The sequence below is a fragment of the Chinchilla lanigera genome, unplaced genomic scaffold (assembly GCF_000276665.1).
Source record: "Chinchilla lanigera isolate Chin_1 unplaced genomic scaffold, ChiLan1.0 scaffold00008, whole genome shotgun sequence".
NCBI classification, from domain to species: Eukaryota; Metazoa; Chordata; class Mammalia; order Rodentia; family Chinchillidae; genus Chinchilla; species Chinchilla lanigera.
Window position 1 is genome coordinate 1,006,323 of NW_004955409.1, and position 23,487 is coordinate 1,029,809.

A 23,487-nucleotide genomic window follows, 5' to 3' on the forward strand; every position below is an offset into this window, starting at 1 on the left:
TCAGGCAAACTTTACCTTCAGTGAGATTGCCAGCGGGCCTAGAGTGCACACCAGAGTTTGAAGAGCGTTAGTGTAGGAGACTTTACGCGAGAGACAATAGTTTTACTTACTCAGTCCTTCGCTGCCTAAGTTAATTAGGGACAACAGTTATATGTAACTATTTTAATTATTAGTGACTTCTAATTTTTTTCAAAGATTCACCTGAGAATTTTACAAATGTAATAGATATTCTGTGTCACCCAATCACTCTCAAATATGCCTGCAATTTCAGAATATGACTTGAAGCCACAAACTTGTTTATCAACAAGTGTCTTGAAGAACCCCACACACTCTACTATAGAACTGCTAATTAGAAGCCACTTGAATCCATGTGGACCTAACAGACCATTGTCCACCACCTTGGGACACACACATGTTACACAGGTGGTGTGCTGAGCAGAAAGTGTCCAGATTTAAGAAGGCCGGGAAGCCCCGTTCACAGGATGGCAAATACAGTCTGCAGTCCTTCAAATCGCCAATGAAACATTCCCCTCACCCAGAAGCACCTAGACTGGCGATGGTGAACCTTTCAGGGCTTTCGATGATAGAGCTTGTTGCAGCATGTGCGCTGAGGCTTGCCGCCATGGAGGCATCTGAAGATGTTATAAATCGTCCCCAAGTTCTTGTTTATGAAAAATTGTGGTGCCTGATATGATCACAAGGTCTAGTGCTTGTTAAGTACTTGGTATGTGCTAGGATATGATCCCCCTTCACCCTGTGTCTGTCTCCTTAAAACTTCCTCAGATAGGAACTTTTGTCTTTAGTTTGCAAGGGAGGAAACTAAAGGTTAGAATATAATAAATTGTCCAGAATCATAACTAGTAAGTGAATGAAAAATAGTGACTGTGAACTCAAAATTTGATCCAGGTTACTGTAAGACCCATATGTGTACCTGCTGGTGCACACTGCAGAAATCTTTAGAATAAATCTACAGCAATTCTATAAAACCAACTCTATATCAGTGTAAATGAGACATTTCTCCTGAACCTTGTACCTCCTTCCTAGACTACCATCTCTCACAAAAGTCCAGCATTTCTTAAACATGCAAGACAGTTTATCATGACTTCATTCAACCTGTTTTATCTCAGAGGTGACCACATGAACCCCTGTTTATAAAATCTGTAAGGTGATGACTGTCAAACATGAAAATAAGCTGGGTGTGGTGGCACACGCATATAAACCTAGCACTTGGGAGGCTGAGGCAGGAGGATTGCTGCAAGTTTGAGGCCAGTCTGGGCTATATAGTGAGCCCAGGCCAGCCTGCACTATAAAGCAAGACCCTGTCTCCAAAAGACAAAACAAAAAAACCCACAAACATGAAAACAAAATAAGCTGGCTCGTGCAGGTTCGGCTAACTTGAGGAAAAGGTCATTTCAGTTTTAGTTAGATTCTTCCCTATGTAGTAACGCAGAGCTCAGGAAGGAAGGCAACCACATCACAGCGCCTCGTGGGCTCTGCACTGCACCCCTGACTTCCCGCCTGGTTGCTAATGAGTCAGCTCAGAGACCCTCACCGCAAGGAGAATCGGCCCAATTGCATGATCGGGGCAGGGGGCTTTCCAGATCAGCAGCTCGGCCCGTGTGCGGTCAGTGGACCTGCGTGTTGCTCCATAGGGCGGAAGCAGGCTCAGAGTGGCCTGGCATGTGTGAAAGAGCCTGGCTCGAGCACCCGGTGCCGCGTTCCCCTGGCAAGCACCACTCCTGCCACGTGAGAGAAGATGGGCTCCTGGAGGTCGTCTATCAGATGGAAATGACAGATTTACCGGGAAACTTCCTCCTGGGAGACAGAACCCAAAAGGGCCCCACGGCCATCACTGAGGACCCCTTTCCTTTCCTGGGGCCACAGGGTCCCTGCACTTGCTGAGCCTGGGGTTTGCAAGGGGGTCTCCAGCAGCACTGGGTCCTCACACCAACCCGGGACACATGAGCAGCGCGGTGCGGATGAGAAGACACGCTGTGGAGAGGGCACACATCCACTGCCCCAGCTGCAGGCCAGCTGAGCGGCGAAGCTTTTTGCATGGAGCCCCAGGCTCTCGAAGGGGAAGCACGGACCCCGATCCCCAGTCCACGCAGCTCCCCGGTTACTAAAATCTTCCCCATGTCGCTCTCCAAGGCTGCAGCTCCCCGCTAGGCCCCACGTCTGAAGCCCCCAGCACTGCTGGGCGCCAGCACTGTGCCCCCCCAGGGCCTCGGCTCCCGCTGCTCCTTCAGAGCCGATCAGATAACTTCATCGCGGAGGACCTGGCTCCGGAAACCCCGCCTTGCCGCCACCCCGCGGGACTTGGCAGAGCCCTGCAGAACCCCGGTGCCCCTTCCCAGACCCGGGAGCCGTTGTGCTGCCCACCTGCCAGTGCTGGCCAGGCTGCCTGGCTCCCGGTGGCCCCAGGCAGAGCGGGCACCCAGTGGCCTCAGTGTCCTCCAGCTAAGTGAAGTTTGCTTCTAACGATAGAATCAGAGCAGCTCTCTGCTGCTCTAGTTATATATTTGAAAGTAGCTAGAGGAGTAGAATTTATGTATTTGTAAAATTTTTTTCTATGAAAACTAGAACAAAATTTCATAACAAAATAGTTAGAGAATAACAATACATCATGTGTCATATCTTAAAAGAATGGCCAAATGTTACTCAGAGTACACTTAAGTCATAGACAAAAAGAGTCTCTTACCAAGAAGAAACAAAGAGATAAAAGCACAAAACTTGCTCTTCAGTGAACTGAGAAACTAGCAGCATAAATGAAATAGTATATGAGCCTGCAAACAGATGAGTGGATAATGAATGGTGCCTATATACAGTGGAGTACTACTCAGCCATAAAGAAGGATAAACTTGAGCCCTTCCTAGGTAAATGGATGCACCTTGAGATCATAAAGTTAAGTGAAATAAGTCAGACACAGAAGTTTACATATCAAAGTTTCTCTTATATGAGAAACTATGTATAGATAGATAGAGAGAGAGAGCAAAGTAGAAGATACAGAATAGGGAGAAATCCAAATAACTCCCTAATTATCTATTCTATTGTTTAAAAAATATTTTAATATATACACTAATTTGTTTCAATGTTGCAAGGGACTAAGAGCAAAGAAAATTTTCTATTACACTGTGATTTTCTAGAGCACAGGAAACTGGTTTACGGTCAATGTCCAACTCTGGACAGAGGGTGAGACCCAAGAATATTTATTTATTTATTCCATCACTTCCCTTCTCACATCATACACTGTGGACTGAGGGTGGCATTCTGGTGAGAAGCCTGAACATTACCCTCGTGTGCCCTGGGGTCACTTTTAACCCATGGACCCTCTTCCAAGTCCATGTAGATGGACATCTGACCACCACCCCTCACCTCTCGGTATGGCCCACTTCTCAGAATGAACAGCTGTGAACATCCGGCCTCTGTACGTCACCCTACCATTTAAGCACCTGGCCCAGAGAGTGTGTCCTTCTTTGGGACTTTTAAATATCTCAAGCCTTTTGTCTTTCTAGCACATGGACTAAGTTTTACCACTAAGCTGGTCATAAGGACGAGGTGGTGTACCCTTGTAATCCCAACATTCCTGGAGGTTGAGGCAGGCGGATCACACAGGTTCAGGCCCAGCATGACAACTTAGTGAGACAAGGTCTCAAAGTAGGAAATAAGAAAAAGGTTGGCGATGTAGCTCAGTACAAAGGCTCTGGGTTCAACCTCCAATACTCCAAACAAAGAAAAAAACCTAAACTGCTCGCAATAATGTTTTAAGGTATTAACTCTTCATACTATTCTTTAGTCAAGAATGAAAAATTGTGATTCAACTGAAGCATGTATTCTAATAAGTATAAAAGTTTGCACTTACCTTCTAATGCGTATTTCATATCGAGAGCGAAGAGAGTCCACATAATTTCAGCACTTATCTTCCCCATGTTGAGTTCTTGAGGAAACCTAAACCCAAACAAGGTCCATTAGTGCATCAGGAGGAGGGCTGCATCTGGGAGAGAAGAATCGGAACGCCCCGTCTCACAGGCCTGGACCACAGCTCACCACGCCCTGCAGAAGCGCTTTGCTCAGGGCGTCCCGGGACCCTTACCACAGTGAGACGGGCTGTGCTGCAGGGCCGAGACACCGGGCTGGGGAAGGAGACCGCGTACCTCAGTGCCCAGGTGGCGCCCTCGGAGCCCTGGAGCGGGTGGGGGCCCAGGCCCGGACTCGGCCTTCCGGTGCATCATTGTGGGAATAGTCCACATAAACCCGAATGGCAGACACACTATTGCATGTGAGCATGCACACACGCAATCACACCTCACACACATGCATGTGTGTATACAGGCACACATACAAAAATATATGTATCTGTATTTCTGTACCCAAAGCAGGGTACGTCAGTCATCACCACCAATTTGATAATCATGTCCATTGATATTCTGAAACTTAAATGCAGAGTTTTTATATTTAATGAAAATATAAACTCAGAACTTGTGATCCAAAGTTAATATATACAAATTAGTTTTCAGCATGAAATTTTACTTTGTTGGCATAAAGATAGCTTTAAAATAATTTATTTTAAAATGTTTCATGTGTGCAGATACTAACATCATAATATTTGTAGAATATTAATTTTCATGTAAGAAACACGTAGTACTAACATTATAAGTCATATAAAGAGAGTGCTTTGAGCTCAAAGAGTGCAAACAAATTGCTTGCTTGCTTGCTTGCTTTTTTTTGTGGTATTGGAGACTGAACCTGGGGCCTTTGCATTGAGCTACATCTCCAACCCATTTTTTTTTTTTTATGTTGAGACAAGGATTTTAATGTCTTTGAGTAAAAAATAAAAAATATATCAATTCACTTCACAATACTCCAATAAAAAGGAAACTATGGGGAAGTATCTCTCATAAACATAGATGTACAAACTTTCAAAATTAAAATAGCACATTAGATCTTCTATTAAAAGGACACCGTATCATTACCACGAGTGTTCATCTCAAAATATGTAAAGGTGGTTCAAAAATGAATCAATGCAATTTATCATAAAAATATATGAAAGAAGAAAAATTTTATGATCATCTCAATAGATGTAGCAAAGGTATTTGCCAAACTTCAGTCTTCATTTATAATATTAAAAAAACTATGAGAATTAGGAATTAAAGTAAACTTCCTTCACCTCGTAAAAAGAATCTATAAACACCCATTGCCAACGTTATACGTATATCTGCACTAAGACCAGAAACAACATGTGACACTCACTCTCGGGACTCCTACTGAGCTTTGTAAGTTTCTGAAATTCTGCAGAATGCAAAAGAAGGAAAGAGGAGGCACATGGGTAGCAAGAAAGAGATGAAATGTTTTGTAGACATAATTTCTACAGAGAAACTGGTCCAATCACTACTGAAAGAGTTATCTTCTTTGAAAATGTCTAAGAATCTACCAAGAAAAGCTACGAAAAATAAGTTCACAAGATAAAAATTGTGTGTTTCTATTAGCATAGAACCACCAGAAATTGAAATTAAAATAATGTCATTTGTAATAGTAACAAAAGTTATTAAATACTTAAGTATAAATCTAAGAAAATTTATATGAAGAGAACTACACAGTATCAAGATCAGAAATTAAATGCGGCTTAATTAAGCAGAGAGATGTACTGTGTTTGGCTTGGTAACTTGATGTTGTTAGAATGGCCGTCTTTCCCAAATGGATGGAGCGCTTCCGTGCACTCACAGTCAGAATTCCAGAGGGAATTTTTGTAGTATTGACAAGCTGGTTCCAAAATCAGCACAGTAAAGTAAAAGAACTAGAAAAGCAAAAATGAAATGAAAAGATGACAGACTGCTTTCACCAGTCTTTACAGAATCCTGTGTCCTGTATTTACAGAATCCTGAGTTTCCTGTATCTTCAGATACAAGATCAACCCGTTTCCAATAAGGCGCAGCAGAAAGTCAATAGAGAAAATAATCTTTCTAATAAGTGATGCTGGAATCACTGAATTCAACTGAAAGAAAACACAATCAAACAAACAAAATACCACCAGCAAAAAAGGGAAACCAAAAACAAAAGGATTGCAAGTTACAGCACAGCCTGGGTAGTAGGGACTTAAAGATCCCGGCTCCACAAAAGGGCAGGGGACAGCAAGGGTGTCTGAGCTTCCAGCTCATGTGAAGACCTTGGATTCAATCCCAGTACTGCACATCTTGAGAAAGAGTCTCAGCCCAAATCTTACATAAAAAAATTAACTCAAAACGGATCCAGATCTAGATGTCAAATTTACAGTGGCACTTCTGAAAGACAACATACTTTTGTGATCATGTATAAGGAAAAGTTTGCTTAGATGTGACATAGAAAGTGCAATCCATGAAACAAAGCAGTGATAAATTAGACTTAACAAATTAAAATCTAATCTTCAAAAGAAACTAGTGAGAAAAGGGAAAGATAAGTCGCAGAGTACAAGAGTTGTGCAAAATCCACGTGTGATAAACGACTGGTCCCCAGAGGGAACAAATCCCACTTAGATGGCGGAACACCGAAACATTCACCCGGAAAGAAAGGGGCAAACGACCTGAGGGACGGCGTGTCAGGGAAGAAGGGAGGCACGGATGGGGATGAGGGGAAAGGTGCGCACGCAGCCCGCTCACAGCCTGATCCCCGTCACACGTTATTCAAAAGGTAAAAACATACGGGGGAAAGCAGATCAGTGGTTACCAAGGTCTTGAGGTGGGGACAGGAGCTGACTGTAAAAGAAACACCAAAGAACGTTTGGGGTATGAGTGGGACCTGAAATGCCCCCCAAAGGCGCAGGCTGTAGAAGGCTTGCTCCCCAATATGGGGAGCTCAGAGGGGGATCCAGAGATGGGTGAGTGCATTGTGAGGTGCTGACTTGTCGATGGGTGAGCCTCCAGGGCTCCTCATCAACTGGGTGGGCTGTGAGGGCGAGGCCTAGGCAGGCCCCAGCTCGCTGGGCGGTGCTTTTCAAGGGTGCATCTTGTCCCTGGCCTCCTCCCCGGCGGCCTTTCCCTCCTTCCTTTGCCTCCTGGTTACCCTGGGGTGACAGCCTTCCTCTGCACGTCCTTGCCCTTCTGCCTCACCACAGCCACCGAATGGGGCCTCTGGCATCACAGGCCAAACACAGCCTCTTCCCTTAAGGTTTTATGCCAGGTGTTTTGTCAAGGTAAGGAAAACCTAACACAGGGTGAGAAAAACCTTCTACATCTTAATTTTGGTGGCCGTGAGCCCTGGGTGGCTCTGTGGCGGTGTGAAGGGTGCGCTTCCACGGAGGAGGAATCCGTGGCCTCCGCGGAAACGGGGCAGAAACGTGGTCACAGCGCAGTCAGAACCCCTGGCACCCGCATCGGCCTCACCAGGAGTGTGGAGGATGCAGTGGGTCCAGTGCCCGTCGTCAGAACAGGGGCAGGAGGAGACAGGGCAGAGGCCAGGGAGGGGACAGAGGGAGGAGGGAGAGGCCGAGGCTGGGGCGGGGACCAGGAGCGCCACGCCCCGAGCAGAGCGTCTAGCAGCTTTTCCGTTCCTGCTCTCTCCTGCCTCTGCCAGCTGTCAGGAGTTAATGGCCGTGGTTTGAGCCCTGAGGTGCGACCACAGACAGCGGCAGATGCTCAGGGAGCTTTTGGCCTTCGCCTGGTTGTGACATTTAGAGGAGACGGAAAGGTGGCTTCCGCTCTCTTGGAACACTGGGGACTCAAGAACATTAGCGAGAGGAAGAGGAGAGCAGAACACGAGCCAAGTCCAAACCAGAAATGCAGCCCATGGCCGTCGACATGCTCTTTTCCATTCTTCCTTAAACAACCATAAAATAGTATCAAAGCACTGAAAATGTCCTCCTACCCAGCTTTTTCTTTCTTGTTTTGCATTAGCCTGTTGGTTTCCCTTTGTAATATTTACAGTTCAAATCACTGGCCTCCTATTTTATGTATAATCCCTCTTCAATTGAATCTCAGGCGCGGTTCTTGCTGAGCGCTCAGTCGGTTTCTGGAAGGTCCGTGGGGTCTGGGCGCCCCTCCAGTGTTTGAAGCTTTGCCCCTCGGAGTCTGCAAGGATCTGCTGCTCGCAGCTCTGCGGTGCCAGGACCTCTGAGGAGGGAGAAGTGCCGGGCAGGGTGAAGGACGAGCTGCGTTTCTCCATCCACTCATTTAATGTGAGTTCTCAGAAGTCCACGTTTGCATTTTGCTTTACCCCCTCGTGGTAGTTTTGTTGCCGCTGGAGGTGCTTATTTCTGACTCCTCTCACATGAATTCCAGGTAAATCAGGGACCTCACCAGCGGCCTGAGTCTTGACAGCTGCATGACTCCCAGCCCTCCTCTGCACTCTGCACGGCCTGTCCCGGGCAGGTGGCAAAGCTGTGGGGTCGCCCCCTCGCCCTGTCCTGCACTCACCTCCCCAATCAAGCCTGCCCTCCCCGCTTCGCAGCCTGGTCGCTTGTCTCTGCCTCGTCCCCCTCTTTCTTCCTGTTGCCCAGGCTTGCCTGGTGTGAACAAAGCTTCCGGAAGTTTCAGCTCCTGAGCACAGCCGCGCTGGCTCCTGGCCTCTGACCCCGAGTCCCCCTCTCCACCCAGCGGCTTGCACAGAGGACCTGGGACTCGGTGAGGTCTGACGTCCTCCGCCTTCTGGTCACTCCTGCCCTTCCCTGGCTCTCTCCCCTCAATTCTATTTCATCACAACTGCTTTCTCTTTCTCCAGAGCACAGCTCTCCGCGGTTCTCATGCAGGTCAGCATGAGGAAGTGCTGCGAAGGAGACGGCACCGAGAGGAGCGTGGCGCCCGCACCGGCTCTCAGAGCCCCTCAACAGGGCTGGTGGCAGCGCCGCACTGTGGGAGGCTGTAAGTGTACCCTGGCCGTGGATTTAACCTTCGTAGCATGGCTTTGGGGACGTCTGCTTTAGCACGCAGAACTGATGAAAATTAGAGTGGTTTCCTCTTTAGCCAGTTTTGTCCAGCATTATAAAACATTTGTTTTGACAGGGCTCAGCGCCAGTTACCCCAAGATTCCGAAGACTCTCAGCTGAAGGAATTTGAGAAACAGCACGGACAGGGAGGCTGTGGGGACTCTCCCCGGGGGCCCGAGGACCCTCCGTGAGGGCGAGCGCTGCTGCCCGTTCCCAGGGGGCAGGAGCCTCCTGTCTCCGAGGACGCAGGGAGCCACAGGGATCCCAGTGGACAGGCCTCATGGTGCCCGCAGTGGTCTACACTAATCTCCGGTCTCTATTTCTATCGCTTTGTCCATGACTCTCTACTCCTCATCAGATCAGCGCGAACACTCAGGTTTAAGCACCTCTTCCGGGCTCAGGTCCTGACCAGCCCCAGAGCGGCGTGCCGCTGCAGTGAGGGAGCATGCGTGCTCTCCTCGTGTTAATCTGCCTTCATTACGGGACCCCACCAGGAGCCCGGACAGGTGGACGAGGGGCTCTCCCTACCCCTGCGTCTCTTGCCTGGCATCTCTTCACCACCAAATAGTGTTCCTGTGCTCGTACAGTCACGTGTCCTCTCCACAGGGAGCAGTAATTCCAGAAGCCAGACTATAACCCGGTGACATTTGCAAAGCTAGCAGTTTCCAAAACAGTCTCCTTTATACTTTGTGAAAACAGGGCAGAAAAATTACAGTTATGAAAAAATACAACAATGCAAGAAGAGAATCAGTCCTTAGGGAGAAGAGACAGCCGTCTTCTCAAAACAGATATTGCCAAGTACTGAGTAACTGCTGGTTGGAGTGCAAGTTTCTAGTTCTTTAAGAGACCAGAAAATAATCGTATTCCACAGCAGTGCCTTTTGCACTGTGTTTGAGTTTCCTTCACAGATTTGTAAATATATGATGTCACTTTGGCATGAAATTTTATGTACGTTATCTGTGCTCCGGTCCTAGCACCAAAGCATGATCTAAAAAACAGAGTTGTGTTCTTCCTGTATACCCCACAGGTGGCTATTTCTGGCCTTTCTTTGAGCTAGCTTTGGCGTCTGCACTGTCTGCACATTTGCTAAAGTCTTATTTCCCACAGCTTACCAATTTCTGGCTTCTCTGCAGCGTCTGCGGCAGTCAAGTCCTGTAGCCAACCCTCAAAGCAACCCAAAGTGCAGGGGTTTGATTCCTCCTCTGCCATTTGGCCAATTTACCCAGGACAGCAGTTAGTCTCTTAAAACTCTGTTACCTCGTCTGCCCAAAGCAGGTGCTAATCGTGTGACTGGGAATTGCACTGTGATGATGAAATGAGGTTCTCTGCGTACCTATGCTGTATAGCCACTCGCACACAGAGAGGGCCTGGTGCTGCCGATGCAGTTCTCACTGCAAAGGAGACCTCAAGCAAATGCTGTTCTGATGGCACTGATCATTAAAGGGAACACAATTATCACAGAAGCTGAATGGACTTTGTGCCCACTAGCGGTTAGGCTCCAGGGTGGGGAAACTGCTAATAGAATTAATAGCAATACACATAACTGTAGAGAAATTTTATGTACTCACAAGAGTAAACTGGTTCTACAGCTTCACAAATCCCAGCTGATATGCTAAAAATTCACATGCTAGTTAGAGACAAATCCCAAACTTTGACAGAAGCAGGACTGAGAGAGGTACTGACTACACAGCATTTCCTGGCCTCACCATGGATGAATTATTACATATACTTGAAAGTTAGAACACCGGGCACAAACATGGGCTATTAAACATTCTTCCACAGTGACGCCTCAGTTCACAAACTCAGTTATCTCCACAGTCCTGGGCGCAAACTAAACTAGACGAGAACTGCATTAGGTCAGCATTGAGCCTAAACGTTCAATTTGATTCAGTTCTTGTCCAATTTGGTTTGCGACCAGAATCACGGAAAGAATTACGTTCGGGAACCGAGGCACCACTGTGTTTCTATGGAAAGTTGACCTTTTCCACAATAATCAGAATTTGTGAGATTTTCCTGTGCACATATTAAATGCTCCAGGGTAAAGCCCACCTTTTCTTCATTTTCAATGCAGTCATAGCTTAACTTGATATATGATTTATGAAGAAGAGGTTTAGTGAAATAACTGACTCATTGTAGCACTATAAAAATGTATTCTGTTTTTAATTTGCAGCAATTAATACAAAACATAAATGTTTTAAGCCTTGAATTGAATACACCAATTATCTTGCAAATCTCATAGCGAAATAAGGAAAACATCATCTACCACTGCCAAATTTGATAATTCTGATTCATTAGTCACAGCAGATGAAATTATGACCCGTGAGCTGTGAAGCAGCAGTGTTCCGATGCGCAGAGTCAGGCTTTGAAGAGGAGCGTATTCCCTGTTCCCCGTGGGGAGGCAGCGGCCCTGCTCTCCCTGCCACGGACCCAGCTGCAGCTTTATCATCACAGCGAGCACTCGAGATGGCACTGCACGCTGTCCTCACACTTCACATGCACATATTATGGAATTATGACTTACACGTGCTTCTGTTAGGAGCTCTGCACGTAAGGATTCCTGACGTACACTAGCGCCGCTAACCGCTACTGTCACGAGCAGGGGGAATAGCAGAATGCATTCTACGAAGCAAGACCCTGCCGCTAAAGTGTCAAACACTCCCACAAGTTAAGGCTGTAGCACAGGGAAAACAAAGCGCGTCCTCACGTCTCAGTTAGGGCTGGAAATTGCCTTCTGCACTGGCCAGTGAGCTCGTCTAACTGAGCACTTCCCGCAGCGCTAACTTTCCCTCTTGTTAGGTTCCCTCAGACCATAAAATAAGGCAATCCCCGATGCTGCTTACAGCTAATCTCTGTTTCTCTCTTGTTGGCGCTTTATTTGTATTTGCGACTTACAGCATTCTTTTGTTGAACTTGAAGCTCTAGTAGATGTTTAATTGTAGTATGGAAAATAAACCTTGACATGAACCTAGGTAAGCTACTGAAGCTAGATTTTTGTAAGACAACGACCCTCCTCCCAGCGGAGCAAAGGCTGGCAAGAAGCCAGAAGAGCGAGCCTGCAGGACGTGTCTGGCCCCTATGCGGTCACTCAGGGAGCTAGCGAGTTCTCGGCGGTGTCTCGGCAGCACCGGTAACTATAGAGCGGAGACCAGAGGTGCACACTCACCCGCGGGGCTGGGAGCCGGGTGCTGTGGGCAGAGGCAGCGGGCACCACCTGGCACCTGCTCCACTCGGGCACCCGCTGGCGTGCGTGCTCCACTGACACCATCTCCCGGCTCCTCCCCACAGCCTGAGGTTTCAGATGTGAGAAGCAGCAAGAGGCCTCGCTCATTCCCACGGCAGTCTCACGGCCCAGCCTGCCCCACACCCAAACTTGGATCACAAAGACACTTGGCCAGCTTAATTTCTGTGTAGCTACAACGGGGTACTTTTTCTGTATTTAGGGTTACTATTTATGCAGTCCTCTTTCTGAGAAATATGAAGATACTTCATAAAGTTGTGATAAAGTAGGATTTGTTTTCAGGGCAGGAAAAATGAAAGGAGATCTGAGCACCTACGAGTAACACAAGATCAGACACGTCCTTACATCCTGCAGACGCAGCAGACGGGGCCTCACCCGACAGCTGCTGCACCTCGCTCCAGGCTGCGGGTCGCTACTGTGTGTCCAGGGCTTGAGGGGCTAAGAGAAGCTCTCCAGAGCAGTGAGGTTTGGGATAAACTTTCTCGCGTGGTTTCTCCGAAGGGTGCCAGTGAATGCTCACTCTGTTAGCGTTTGCCTAGGCTAACGCATTTCCTAAATGTTTCCTATGGGTTTATACCCAGCTGGAGCTGTTACCGTAAAACACCCTGCTGGTCACTGTGTTTGAGTAACTGTGTACAAGTTCTCACCACCAGGTCCACATTAATCACTGAGACATCTGAAACGTCCGGGGTTGGCACCCTCTTACTTGTGGGATACCTTCTTTACAATGAGTCCTTTCCTTGCTTTGAAGGGTTGTTTTGATTCTGAGCAGTTCTGGGACAGTCACCTAATGGGTTCTCTGTTCAGCTCATCACCTGCAACCTGGTGATGATAAGGGTGCGGGTGTCAGCACATTTAAACTTAGGACTGGGCTGACCACTGGACTACACCTGTGCCTCACACAGCACCTGGTTCCGGTTCCTGACACACGCTTCTCTTCACTCCTCAGCAGCGACCTCACTGGCTATCGGAATGTCCGTGTTGTCCCCAGTCACACGGGCAGGGCCCACTGTGCTGCCCTCAGGGAGCAGAGGGCGGGTAACCACAAATAATTACAGGCCTTTTTCCAAGGATACCTTGGTGATAGCAGAACAAACTCAACTAACTGCCAGGCCATGTTCGGGAGGAACCGAGAAATGCTTGCTCAGCTTAGCAGGCAAGAAGCAGCGGGGCGGGGTTTCTCCCAGTGGGGACAGCTGGGCAGACGGGCCACAGCTGGGTGTCCCGTCCCTCCAGGGCCCACCGGCACTGCCACCCTGCCCTTCCTGCCTGCTCCCTTCCTCCCCACTCCTCCTCCAACTCCCGGCGTCTTCTGGCTCCTGCTCAGGCTTGCTCGGGACTTACTCACAATTCTGGATCACTTGCTGCTGCAGGCTCCCGGCCTGGACCCTTCCAGTGTCTGCCGTCCCTGTCACCTGCCTTGGTCTCTGGATTTCCAAGTGCTCCGGAGGGTGGCTGGAGTTTTCTCCCTGTGCAAGATTTGCCTCATGCTGCTGCCGCCTCAGGCTCTGCGCAGTGGACTCAGGCTGAGCGGCCTGGGGCGGTGAGCTCAGTGCCGAGAAGCTGCAGACTACGACTGACGCGCTCTGCCCCCTCTTCCCAGTTAGATGTCTGTGACCGCAACATGCCACTACGCCTAGCATTGCCACTGGGTGTTCACTACACATTTATTAAACAGAAATGAGACTAAATAAAAAGCAACACAAGCCAATCCAGCAGGAAATAAAAGGGTGGAATAAAAACCTTAGGTTAAAAATTTTGTCCCTTCTTACCTAACTTTCCTGGTCTCACTATGCCTCAGAATAACTGAGTAGTCCTAGTTAATAGTTTTTCTCTCAAAATGATGCTCGTGAACATTAAAGCAACAGTGACATTATAAAACCACCACTGTGCAGTCCCTAATGAAACAGCTGCTGTGGAAATGACCTCGTATAAAAGAAGCCATCTGAGGAAACGCTAGTGGGGGATGTGGCCGTGGAGGGCTGTCACCCTGCAGGCGCAGGGTCACCACCGAGGGACAGGAGGCCTGACTGGGCCCCAATGGGACGCAGGCACCTGCGAAGAAGCCTGAGAAACATGAAGAACTGGAAGCCAACCTGCACGTCCAGAGCAAGCACACAGGGGCTCTGACTGGGGAGCAGAGTTCACCGTTACTGGTACCAGTTCTGAGGTGACACTGCGACTTGTCAGCAAGCTATTGTTGAAGATCAATTCTGAAGTTCGACGGGCTTAAGGGGCATTGTGTCTGAGATTTAAGATAACACAGAATAGAAAGAAAATGCAAGCGCATATATGGAAAGAAAACACAGCCACGTCTTGGTAACTGCTGAGTTTTAGGCAGGATATCCTGCGCTCTAGGGCAGTCCTCATACCTTTTTATACACTGAACACTTTCACTGCAATTTTTAAGTGGAAAAATAATTCCGGGAAGCCACAGTGCAGGCAAAGGAAGCAATTGCTTCAATACTTTGAGCACCACCATTTCCAAAGCAGGGAGAACAAGATGAACATCTCTATTCAAGGTTGCTTGACCCTGACCTTCCTCACCACAAGGGGTGGAATATGTTGCCTCTCAAAATATAAAAACTGAAAATAATGCTCTGGTTCCTCCCACAACCCTGAGAAAATAAAAGCAGCACACTTCATCTTTGCAAATGAAACAGCACATCCTTTAAAACTGGCCTGTTTTCTGCTCAACACATTAGATATTCCCCGGTATACGTTCTTCACATAGAGACAATCGGTGAGATTCCGTGACGTGCGCAGGAAGCAAAAATAAACCACAGACAACATCATGCAAGCAGACGACATGGCAGGAAGGCAAGCCGTCTTCCTCCTCCCATGCTGGTCAGAATTGCAAAACAAAGTAAAGTGAAACCACAACGGGTTAAAGGAAGGGGAACACTTTGTGACTGTCTGCAGAAATAAGATTACTGCTTTTGTGGTGAACCCCAAGGGTTGGGGCACAGCTGATGCCAACGTGAGGGCACCCGGTGCCAGTGTGCCACTGTCCACAGGGACTGAGCCTTCTCAGAGCCAGGTATGGGTCACCGTGTGTTTCCTTAAACCACCACTTCCCGCTGCACCCCCCGCTAACTGGGCCGCCCGCGCTGACGTCACCCCCTCTTCCTCCCCTCCTCTCCTGGCAGTGCTGGACACAGATGTCTCTGGATCCGTCTCCTGGCACCCCTCCGTGCTGCACCCGACGCTGTTACCTTCCCTCATTCTCTCACGAGGTGCTGCTACAGCTACTTAAAAGTTCTCTCTATTAACAGAAACAGTAAAAGAAATCAATTCAAAATAAATGTAATAAAATCAAAAGCAGTATTTTTCTCAAGACCTATAAAATTCATAAATATCAGTCCGTTGGGCAGAAAAAGAAGAGGACACAAAATATCACATTAAGGAGCAGAGAAAGGAAACCATTTCAGATTTTACAGAGTTAAAACAATATAATAGAAGGTGTGGTGTGATGGTGCACGCCTGTAATCCCAGCACCTTGGGAGGCTGAGGCATGAGGATTGCAAGTTTGAGTTCAGCCTGGACCACTTAACAAGACTGTCTTCAATAAAAAACCCAAGGACCCAAACCAAACAATAACAAACATTGACAACAGCCACAAAAAACTCACAAATCCTCAAAACGTGCCAGGGATGTAGTTCAGTGTCAAGGCTCCCATGGTATAGTGGGGGAGGAAGATACAGTAGAAGCAGAGGCGGAGGGCAGGGAGGGGGAAATAATAAGAATGACGCGGGCAATTATATCATGGGTGATTTGACCACTTAAATTAAATAGAAAATCCTTGAAAGACACAAACTACAAAACCATTGTTTTTGTAGGGAAGAATAAATAGGTACCCCTAGAAACCTATTTAGATTATTAGATAGAATAACCCTCTAATAAAGAAATTAACATTTTAGTTTTAAAATGTCCTATAAATAAAATTCCAGGTCCAGACAACTTTTTTGGTAAATTTTATCAAACTCTCAAGAAAGAAAAATTCCAATTCTATAAATACCTTTCCAGATAATCAAAATGGGGGAAGCACTTTTCAAATGAGCGTATAAAGCCATAATTATACTGATATAAAAACCCAAAAAGATATTTTAAGAAAATACAACAGTACATTAATATCCTCTTAAACATAAGAGCAGAGATGCTTGGCAGAACTGTATCAGATAAAGTCTGATAGATATATAGGAAGGAAGGTACAGTAAAACCATGTGGCATTTGTCCCATGGATACAAAGTTGATCTAAATCTTGGAAGTCAGTGAGTACAGTTCACCATACTAATATACTTGCAAAGCAGAATTGTGTAATTATACTCATATGAGAAATGACAAAGCACAATACTCATTCATAATAAAAAATTCCGAATAATAGGAATATAACAGAACTTCCTCAATTCGGTAAGAAATTATGTGTGAAAATCTTCCAGTTGACATCAGATTTATGGTGGGAATTGTAGGCTTCCCCATGAGACAGAGAATGAAGCAAGGGTATCCGCTCCTACTAATTTTAGACAACATTGTACCTGAGGTTCAAGTTAAATGTAAGAGAAGAAAAACAAGAAAATACTCCAGACTGGGAAGAAATGAAGAAAGCTGTTCTTAATTTGGTCAAGATAATTTATTTAAATAATGTTAAGGGATCTACAAAAAGAAGTAAATTTAGAAAGGCTGGTATACAAGAATATATAAAATTACATTTATATTTTACCAACAATGGGAAACAAAAATATAATTTTCAATAGCTATGAAAATATCAAATACTTGGAAACAAGTTTGACAAATGATGTGCCAGATCTGTTCTCTAAAATGACATGTGTGATGTTGAGAAATGAAGATCTTAATAAATGTGATATGTGCTATGTTTGGTAGATTTAATATTTTTATGTTTTCAATTTTCTCAAAATTGATTTATATATTCAATACAATTCCAATGAAAACTTCATCAGTGATTTGACTTACAGAAAGTGACAAATGAATTTAAAACTTAAATGAAATTGCAAGGAAACTAGAATAGCAAAGAGCTTTTAAAAGTAAAACAAAAGTTGATAACCTTATACTAATAATGTTTCAGGACACTTTATGAAACTACCTCACCCAGGAAGTGTGGGTAATGACAGGTACATAGATCAGCAGAACAGAACAGAATAGAGAGAACAGCTTGGACTCTTACATAAGGTACCAAAGCAATTTAGCAGAGAAAAGACTTTTTTCAACAAGCAGAGCTGACAATTTAGTTGACCAAATGTAAGTAAACTAAAGAACTTTAAAATCTGTTGTCACACTACACGTGAAAAATTAACCCCAAATGAGCGACGGACTTCCGTCTAACATGTCTGGAATAAACTACTGTTGCAAGTTGACCGTGGGTCTTGCAAAGATTTGTTAAATAGAATAATAAAACGCCAGACTGTAAAAGAAGCCAATCTACCGGCCCATCAAAACACCCCCAGCCATAGTGCGCACACCCACACGCCCACACAATGCACTTCAGACACGAATAAAATAAAAATGTCAGAAAGGAGAAGGAAATATTGCCATATGGCATCTGACAACAGATCTTTATGCAGAATATATAAAGAACTATCATGACTCAATAAGATAAGCATCCAATCTGAAAATGGGAGAGAATATGAGTAAAACACTATCAAAACTTGCAAATAAACATGAAAATGTGGTCGATTTAACTGGAATTCAGAAAAGTGAAAGTGAAAGTCATAATGAGATCTGACTATCTGTAGCCCTATCTTTCACAATGGCCAACACGAAAAGACCAGCCACACCAAGTGCTGACAAGACAGAAAACACATCAGCAGTTTAGAAACACTCGACACACGCCTACCACACAGCCTGAGAGAGATGGAAGCCCGAGCCTACACAAAAGACTCGTAAAAAATATTTGCAGCAATCTAACCTTAAACAATTCCAAGTTCTGTTTAGCAGATAAACGGATCAAAATATTTTTATATCTGTATAATGACATATTACTCATAAAGTAAAATAAGATCACAAATAACATGAATCAATCTCAGAATAGTTGAATGAAAGAAGCCAGATGTACAAGTGCATATGATATATAACTTCATTCACATATATAGTAATATTTCCAACTCACCTACCATACCCGACACAGTGAGGGGTTGCCATGGATACAAGAAGACACCTGGGAGTTTCTGAAGGGGAGGCAATTCATGCTGGGACTGTGTTGACAGAGATTTGGCTGGATTCATATGTCAAAACTAGTCAAATTACATACGTGAGCTACACTGAATTCAATTATACCTCAATAAATTTAGAGAGGCATCTAAATCTATATTCTGCTTAAAGTGTTTCTATTTCTGTGAAATTTCTACACGCATAGAGAAGGCTACTCCATCAAAAACATTTCATGAAGCTGAGAAGACAGGGCTCAAGGAAGCACTCTGTTACTGAGTTGATGGTGTAGGGACAGAGGACGCAGTACTCACTACACTGAGGGGCTGCTCACTCGTTCATCCAACAGACGCATTTTCCTGGATACGTACTAGTGGGCAAAACAGAAGGAATCCTTCCTGTACATCTACACTCAAGTTACATAAATTTCTCATAAATTTGGGTTAGCAGAAGTTTACCGTGACTTCTCAGGCATGATAACAGAAACTTCATTCTGTACATAACTTATACCCATACTACTAAAATTACCTTGAAAGATATTTTAAAGTGCCTTATATTTTTATTCATTCACTCGCCATTGCTGTCAAAATAAAATCCAAGCTTGTTTTAGCTGATTGTCCTCAAGTGGGCCTGTGACCTCATACCTTAGTGTTCTGGGACACAGGCAGGGTCCTTTATCAAGACTGCTGCTGACCTCTGTGCCCTTCAGGCTTTCTGACTCCAGATTTCGGACAGGGACCCCCTGCGCCCTGATACTGGTAGGAATGTCTCACTTCCCAAGGCGCTGCGTGGCCTAAGTAAGCAGAGCGTGATCACGAAGCTGGCTGTGCTGGTGCCTGGTGCTCAACCCGCAGCTGTGCTCCCAGGTCACCCAGATGCCACGTCAGGCACAAGAACACACCTCGGTCCCCAGGTGAGTTCGGGACAAGCTGAACGAACTTCATGAAGCAGAAAAGCTTGCCAATGTCCTTACCAACCGAGGAAATGCAATCACAAAACAGCCTGCAAACAAACAGAATCCCTTCCTGAGCTTGGGGACTGTGCTCATAGAAACAGGTGGCTCTAAACTCCAACATTAAAAGCAAAACTAAGAGGCAAAACAAGGACATTCCTTTCCTGTCTGTGTCGATGCTCATATCTGCACTTAGCAGGTTTAACGCAGGCACAATTTTAAAATTATTTTGCCATAACGGAATCTATACATACTCCACTTACTTTTTAATGCGGTTACCAAAAGTCAAGTAAAATATATCTCTTACCATATATGACTAAAGGTAAACCTGGGCATTTTAATTTATTCCATGACTTTACAGTGCTACCCACACCCCTGATTTATTTACTGGTTCTACCCTGGTTCAAGGTACCTGGTAAATAACAAGGTATGTCTTTAATTAAAACAAAACCCTTCCGCAAACTGTTAATAGCATTTCTTTGCAGATGTTTGTTTTCACTCAGCCCTTCCTTATCAGGCAGCCTGTCCTCACCTGCAGGCAGTCCTGCAGGAAAGAAAGTTGCTGGTCTCCGGATCTCTAGTGCCCTGCTCCATCCCCAAGACTCATTCAAAGAGTGAGGGAGAAGGTAAATGATGTTGCAACGCTGCCGGAGGCCTAAGTAGGGCGCCCAGACCCCGGCGCCCGAGACTTGATGAGAGCAAAGGGGGACCTCCTAGTCCTCACGAGGAGCATAGGGGAAAAGCTCTAGGGAGGGAGCCTCCACAGAACAGAGGGTGCAGGGCGGACGCGGCGGACAGGGGAAACCCAGTGAACCGCACACCTGGGCTGTTGGGCTGTAATCAGATAGGACACTTTCCCCAGAGCTAGGAGGGGGAGGTGAGGTTGCTGTACTGGTGGCTACCATGCAGGGAAGGCTGAAATCTCGGTATACCACATTTCTCCTGTGAGTAGAATTTTAGTTGGATTCAGCATACATTTTAACCTTGTCTTGGCCAATGCGGTGGCTAAGAAATAACAAAACCAGGTCATCGTACGTCGATTTCCTATGGTGTTTCCCTTCGGGGTTCACCTCTCCCCACTACCCTGGCTGTCCGGCTAGGGTCAGGTATTCCTAATGTGGACTGCAGGGGCCGGGCTGCGGGAAGTCAACACCTGAAAACCGAACATGGATTTAGACCTGGGAAACCACCTCGTAATAATATTTCTCCTCATTTCATGTAGGAGAAATCTGAGATCCAGGGAAATTAATCTGCTGAGGTCTCGCAGGTAGTGGCATTTTGAAAAGATGATGATTTTTAAATACTCTTCCAGAACGGCCACGATAGAATCTGTCTACAGAACCTGGTGGCATAGGATTGAGAGTTTCCTCTTCTGCAATGGACTTCTTGTACTAAATACTGTACTGACTTGGTTGTACCCAATATGCACAACTATTTTAACACGGAGCTGTTATGGTGAATCTTTATTAAGAAACCGCAAAGGCATAGGCAAAGTTCTTGCTCTTCAACATCCTTGTCAGTTTTGGGAGAGTGCACTTATTTTTCTTTTGAGGCAACAAGACAGGAAAAAGGAAATGATTCCATCACATAAAAATCCAACTTTGGGAAATGTTTGTCTCCAAAAAGCAAACTCTATGGGATTCAAATTAAAAATTCATAATATTGCTGAACTGAAATTAACCGATAAAAATCCTCTGTGCTCTGCAGCTTAATTTTGGGAAAGTTGGCTGCAGTCATCAGAGTATCTATTTTAACTTTAGTGGCATAAAACATTCTTTTCCAGAAACAGCGTACTTACTGATTCAGGACAGGTGTGTAGGCAGTTTTATCTTCATCAATAATCGTCACCATCAGTGTAATAAGCTGGGGCCAGAAGTCCAAGTTCTTGGTGGTCGGTCCCTGATCTTCCCGAGGGACATCCTGTTTCTTACTCTGCTCCCGAGGAATGCAGCATGAAAAAGAAGAGTTCAAATGGAAGGACTTGAGTCTGTTGTCAAGGTCAAAAGGAAAGATCAGAGAAAGGGGATTATGGAAGAAATCTTGATCATGGGAGAGAAAGCAACTAAACTCAGACTTGCTTTCTCCATGGAATGGCCCCCTCTAGAGTAAAAACTCATGGCAAGGCTTGCCTTTCTAAGTACTCTTTTGTTTTTGGTTTAGCTTCGATGGAAGCTCCTTGGGCTGTGGAATGGAGATTTTCCTTCCCACTGGCTCCTGTAATTCATGAGTTTAGGAATGGTTACTATGGAATTATCCCTTTCAGTGTGGCTTCTTCCACAGATAAAGATTGATTTTGTGTGTACGGATATTTGTGAGTGTGTACAGCTGTGTGCAATCTATCATGCCTAACTGTTTTGCCCCAAGTCACCTTGATAGATTTTAAAGGTTCCTTGCTTACAAAATCAGTGCCACAAAAATCTGTGATCCTGCTCACCTGCTACATCAAATGCCTGGAACACCCTCATCCTGTCTGCAAATGTATCTGGTTAACAAAAATTTGATAAATTGATCTTTTTCTTTTTTCTTGTTCCTATTGATCGTCTCTGAATCCTTCTGAATTTACCGTCTTCTTGAAGTCTTCAATTCTCACTTATAGAAAGAAGAATGTGGCCTGGGATAACCTGCATGTACTTTGATATTTAACAGAATGAAATAACAATATCAACTATTTCTCAATACAAATTTCATAATGACATATGTAAGTCTTTTCAAACTGCAGATAAGTTATTCTGGTTATTTATTTTGGTGGGTCTTCTTAAAGCACTTCTCTCACATTTAGATTTTTAAATTAGGCAAAAAGATACCGACATAATTTCCATTCAGCTATACAAGTAAGTGGGAAGCATATGGTGTCTATGACTACTTTTGCAAAATCCTATATAGGTCCAAGATATCTGGAGATGGTGCAGGAAGTGCAGAGACTACTGTGAAATGTGTGAGACTTGGTGACTCTGCGGATTACTGTATCTGCCTGTCCTGTCTTCTGCTGTGACTGAGGCATCAGTTGCCTGGTTGTCTATGCCAGTCTCCCAAATGGATCCAGACACGGGCCTGTGTTTAGATGAATCACCCCCATGTTGTTCTCACTGAGATTAAAATACAGCCCACGGCGCGTTTGCTCATTACAGGGGACCTGTGCACACAGACTGTAAGGGACTTCAGGGAAGGATATTTCCCCAAGTTGCTCCCAAGAGCTACTGACTGACTTTTATCTTCAAAATGCAACAGATGTTAAAACTTGCAGTGCTAAATTACAATGGTCAAGTCAGTGGTTATCGCAAATTACTCCAAACAGCCAGAATGAACCGTGAGCCTCTTCAAAGAGCCTGGAGGGCCTCACACATCGGATGCCCGAGAACAGGTATGCACACTCTTGACGGCTTCCCCAGAGCAGCTCTGGAGCTGCCTCCCGGAAGGAAAGGCAAGCTCACAAATACCCAGGCTGGCCAATTTCTGAGTTAGATGTTTGTACCGAAATTAACTCGTTATAGTAAGCCCGACAGCGCTCTCTCTCTATGCAAAGTGTTTAGCAGTCAGCCCTGGCGAGCTGTGAAGGCTGTAAATAAAATTAGTCCCGACGGTCACTGTCATTAGCCACCGTGAAGGGAGCGCAGTCAAATGATGTGTCTTACCTGTCTTCAGTGGTGGGACCACGTGAAAGGAAATTACTATAAATGCACGTCTAACAGTACACCGCTTATCATCAGTTTTCAGAGGGTCAGGAAGGAGACAGAACTGCACGTTCCTTCACCCCAAACCCCTCAGGAGGTGCCCTGCCTGCTGAGTTGTCCTCCCTCTCCGTCACTGCCCAGAGCCACAGGGCTGCTGATGTGCAGCTACCGGCATCCAGTTCTGTACACTGCGTCAGAAGAAGCCAAAGTAGAAGGTGAGTCATTCCTTGATTGCTAGCAGACTACAGCAGCCTAGAGCAGCTTCCCCATTTCATATAATAGACTGCTTAAAAGGGGGCATAGCTGCACATGTTACATCGTCAAGTCTGTTTCTCAAAGTTAAAACATATCTAATAGCAACCTACAACCTTCTAAATATCTGGCCTTACGATTGGAAAAGTTGAGGAAATGAATGGCAGTAGTAACTAAGAAGGCCAATAATAATTCACCCATTTATGAAACTCATGAGTTACTCTACTGTAAGAAAATGTAGCAATAATAAACTCACTAATAAAATTCAGTATGTTGGAAAAGTAAGACTTAGTAGATCAATTGTAATTAGAGTGATCAG

General features: G+C 45.5%; 1 protein-coding gene across 2 annotated transcripts in view; it reads right to left on the reverse strand.

Annotated features, from left to right (window-relative positions):
* The window catches only part of Unc13c (unc-13 homolog C (C. elegans)), a 435,225-nt gene that overhangs the window by 116,411 nt on the left and 295,327 nt on the right, over positions 1-23,487 (reverse strand). For both annotated transcript variants that reach the window (XM_013510339.1, XM_005376625.2), the window contains 2 exons: positions 21,044-21,177; positions 3,863-3,948 (listed from right to left, as the gene is read on the reverse strand). In XM_013510339.1, coding sequence (XP_013365793.1) covers positions 3,863-3,948; positions 21,044-21,177 — 220 coding nt within the window. The remainder of the gene's footprint in view (positions 1-3,862; positions 3,949-21,043; positions 21,178-23,487) is intronic.